The sequence below is a fragment of the Eptatretus burgeri genome, chromosome 7, assembly GCF_056783735.1.
Source record: "Eptatretus burgeri isolate ZD-2024b chromosome 7, Ebu_testis_v1, whole genome shotgun sequence".
Taxonomy (NCBI): Eukaryota; Metazoa; Chordata; class Myxini; order Myxiniformes; family Myxinidae; genus Eptatretus; species Eptatretus burgeri.
Genome location: NC_140967.1, coordinates 62,731,275 through 62,735,494, shown reverse-complemented (window position 1 = coordinate 62,735,494; position 4,220 = coordinate 62,731,275). Strand labels below are relative to the sequence as shown.

At 42.3% G+C, this 4,220-nt stretch overlaps 1 protein-coding gene across 1 annotated transcript in view; it reads left to right on the top strand.

The window, feature by feature from the left end:
* Positions 1-3,275: 3,275 nt before the first annotated feature.
* The window catches only part of PDE9A (phosphodiesterase 9A), a 59,783-nt gene continuing 58,838 nt past the window's right edge, over positions 3,276-4,220 (top strand). The window contains exon 1 of the mRNA XM_085888771.1: positions 3,276-3,334. Within this exon, the coding sequence (XP_085744897.1) occupies positions 3,327-3,334 (8 nt within the window). The 5' untranslated portion in view covers positions 3,276-3,326. The remainder of the gene's footprint in view (positions 3,335-4,220) is intronic.

The following is a 4,220-nucleotide window of genomic DNA, read 5'->3' as shown; positions in this document are numbered from 1 at the left end:
ATAATAGTATTGAGGTAGATGGCTTTGCAGATAAGTGTGGTGTTCGTGGATATCTTTAATAGCTCACTGGAGTCAGGACAGGTACCAGAGGACTGGAGAGTAGCAAATGTAACACCATTATTAAACTAGAGGGGGAGCACTCGGTAGAGTGCAAAACCTCCGCCGCCAATACTGCTGGGTCACTGAAGTGAACCTGATATCCTATTCATTGTAGGTCAAAACGGATCAGACTCTACTGAACCACGATTGAATAAACTAAACTTGATCGACGCGCATGTAGAAATGCCAAGAAAATAAAATCGAAATTTTTTTTAAAAAAAAGTTGCAAAATGTTTTTTTTCTCTAACAAATCTTTTTTTGGGGGGGGGGGTTGGAAATAACTTAAAACATGTAGAAATGCAAAAAAAAAAATTCAAATATTTTTCAAATAAAATCGAAATTTTTTTGAAAAAAAGTTGCAAAATTTTGTTTTTTTTTTTGGACCAAGTCCAAAATCTAATGGCATGATCCTTGGACCATACCTAATCCCCCCACCAAGTTTGGTCGAAATCCGTCCAGGAGTTTTTCCGTAATACTGTTCACAAACAAACAGGGGTGAAAACAGTAACCTCCATCCATCTTCGATGGCGGAGGTTAAAAATCGTTAAAAAAAAAAAAATGACCGTTTTTACAGCCATTTTTCCCTGCTGTGCAGGGGTTTGGCTTTTTCTTGAGGCAATGCTTTATGGCCGGATGCCCTTCCTGACGCCAACCCTGGTCGCCTCTTACGACACACAGGGATATGGTACACCTATTCTAACCGGGGAATACACCGGGACCAGTACACTGGTACTCATTTCGCCGACCTCGGAAGGATGACAGGCTGAGTCAACCCCCTGGTGTTAATTCAGCAGCCAACGGGGCTGGAAATCAGGACCCTGGGATCCCGAGCCGCCACCCTAACCACTAAGCCAACACCAGGCTTAGGTTAAAAATCGTTCCAGTGAGGAATTGGGAAACTATAGGCCTGTAAGTTAGACCAGTTGTGGGGAAGGTGTTGGAGATGTTAATTAAGGAATGGAAAGGAACCATTTGAAGAATTTCAAACTAATTAAAGGAAGTTAGCATGAATTTTCTCAACTGGGGGTTGGGTGGGGGATGGTGGTTATGTTTAACAAATTTCTTGGTGTTCTCTGAAACAGTTTCTGATTGGGTGGATGAGGGAAGTGCAGTGGATGTAGTAGTCCTAGGCATTTGATAAGGTACCACATAGGAGGTTGTTAGCTCAGGTGACGCCCTCGGTAGGCCTTGTTCAAACCGGATCACCTTACCAGATATCCCCGGCAAGATGTGTTTGAGCTATTAATGTCCGTTGCTCGGCCCTGCTTCGCGCAGTCTGAGGACAGTCTGAGTTGTGCCGTACTTTTCTGTATAGTGGTGAATTGTGGCGCTGCAGAGGTATGAGGGGGTGCGGGAATATTTTTCCCATGTGCAGGAAGTGTTTTTGGTCGACGTAGTGAGGTTTTGGTGAACGAGGGGTGAGCAAGCTGAGATGCCGGTTAGAAGTTGGTGTGCAGATTTGAATGAAACAATGGCACGCGATGCGTTTGCGGTATGGTGTGTAGTGTGTGGTGCGTGGTAGCCTTTGTTGGTTCCAAGCCACGAGAGGCATCGTACTGTGCTCATTCAATCACATTTTGCATGGCGTGTGTGCTTGCTTAATTTGTACCACAGCTAAATGGAAAGGGTTGGAATAGAAATCAGAACAGAAGATAGAGATATTGTTAATAGACCGAGCTATAAGACCCACACAACTCACTTCATCCCGTTAACCCATTAGACATGAGGGGAAGGTCTAACTGCATGAAGACGAACGAAATAACTGTCTGGGGATCACTGTATGTTGGGTGCCATTGCCTTAGAGGCATGCGGTTTTGTAGAACCGCAACAATATAATTCGTACAAGAAAAAAACATTTCTCTGCTCAGGTCTTGAAAAGTTTTATACATTGTACCCCTTGCAATCAGGATCCCTCCATTTCCTCATATCTCTTCTCAAACTTCCTCATTTTCTCTCCAACCTCCCTTCACTTCCTTTCTCTCCCCATCATCCTTCAAGCTCTTCCTTTTCTCAATTTTGCCTGGACTGCCCCTGCGTGTCCATAAGTAGAGATGCCTTGTCCGTCGTTCACCTCTGCTCATTATGAAAAGCACAATTTCCCAGTCCCTGTGGAAATGGCTCTAATTTTTGTGTAGTCGACAAGGACCGTGTTGAATTTGAAAAGGTAAATATCCTCAGAAGGCCAAGGAGAGCATTCAAGCAAAGTGGAAGTGGATGGACCACCTTGTACAAGAGTAAACATCGGATACACAATCAGATCAAATTAATCAGACGTTAATGGAAACATTAGAAATCAATTACATGACAAAAGTCCTGTTCGGTGCTCCGTGCACGATTGATCAATGGGAAGGTTTAATGTTCAGAGGTGATGTGTGGAGTTTGGAAATAACTTATCAGTAGTCTACTCTTAGTTGGAACACTTAGTTTTGGTATCGTAAACATTCACGGTACCTGATATATTATAATATCTAAAATATAAACTTTTATGTACTACATGTACTAGATAGTGGGTGGGCAGGTGTGCATTTGGTGGACGGTGAATGTGCAGATGTACATTTTGTAGATGGTGCAGGTGGGTGAAGGTGTGTGTTTGGTGGGTAGTGGGTGGGTGCAGGTGTGTATTGGATGGACAATCTATGGGGTGGGGAGATGCAAATCAGTTTCCTTCACAAGCTCATTATATAAATGGAACCCTCCTGCACCACAATCTCATGAGTCCCCCTGGTTTTCCACCATGGGATCCGTGATTTCGCTTTTTGAGCAAAGGAATATATATATTGAAACAGATGGCAAAATCCAAAAGGTAGGGAAGTTTGTAATTCTTATTACAAGAGCAATACTAATAGTAGTCATAGTAATAATAATAATAACAAATAATAATGTGGATGTCGCTGATGACGATATGAAAACGATGGTTCATGATCAGGCGATTGACGATGAAGCAGCAAAAGTGGAGGCAATTATATCAGGATGATGATCAGGATTCTTTTGTTCTTTGTGAATTTTGTCAGAGTTTCTATTTACATTTGTCAAGTTTAACTTTCACGTCCTTCTATCTCTCCCTGGTTTTAGAATTACCAGTCTTTAGTATCATGGTTTCATTTGTCCAGATGTGTTGATGGTTTTGCTCCACATGTGCTAAAAAGTGTGACATGATGTTGCAGGTGATTTTCAACAGACATTGCTCAGCAAATGAGGTTCGGGAACTATTGTGTGCTGTGGTCAGGATGCCCAGGTGTGAGGACTGTCGAGATCGGGTCTTCTTTCGTAAAGTTTTAGTATCCTACGACTCTTCAGTTATAATGTCACTGTCTTCCTTGAATTCCCGAAAAGTACTTCTATATTTACAATACTCAGAAAGATGCATTTACATGAGATTTCTCAATAATTGAAGGGATATTTGTCTCTAACAATGAAATAGGAAGGTAAGCCCCCATTTTGTTTTTTTCGTTTTCGTAGTGAAACGTACTGCAACCTTAACAAACCCTTTTCAACGAGGCCTACACCGTGTTGTGTCGGGCTGAACCATTGAGCTTGACCCTGCAAGGCTTGGTCTTGCTTTTTGTTTCCTGATCTAAAGTGGGCTATGTGGCCGACGTGAACTTAAGTGTGCTGACACAACCAGATTTTAAAACTTTTTACATTGTCAAACTTGAAGATAAACTCTTATATTTACATGCAAGACAATGACAGGAGACAGAGTAGTCATGCACGCGCGCGCACGCACGCACGCACGCACGCTCTCTCTCTAAAAATCTGAACACGTGATTGTTGTTATGATTTATTTATTTGACATCATGGGACACAGGTGAGGTGCTAATTACATATCCATTTCATTATGACCTTCTCACAAAATGCTGAATTGTGGTGAATGTCTTCACACGGGGATCCAACGTGGAAATAACAATCTCAATACCTGGTATGTGCTCCTATGGCAGCAATCATTGCTGCCTCGAGGTTCAGGGAGTGTGTTTGCAGTCCTCTTGCATTGATGGGCTGTGGAAATGTATCAATCCTAAGCAGGAGTCATTGTCCTGGGATGTCCACTCCTTGGCATATATCTTGGTTTTTCCAGTGGCTTGATAACATCTTCTGAGATCATAAACAGTTCAGTGGCATGA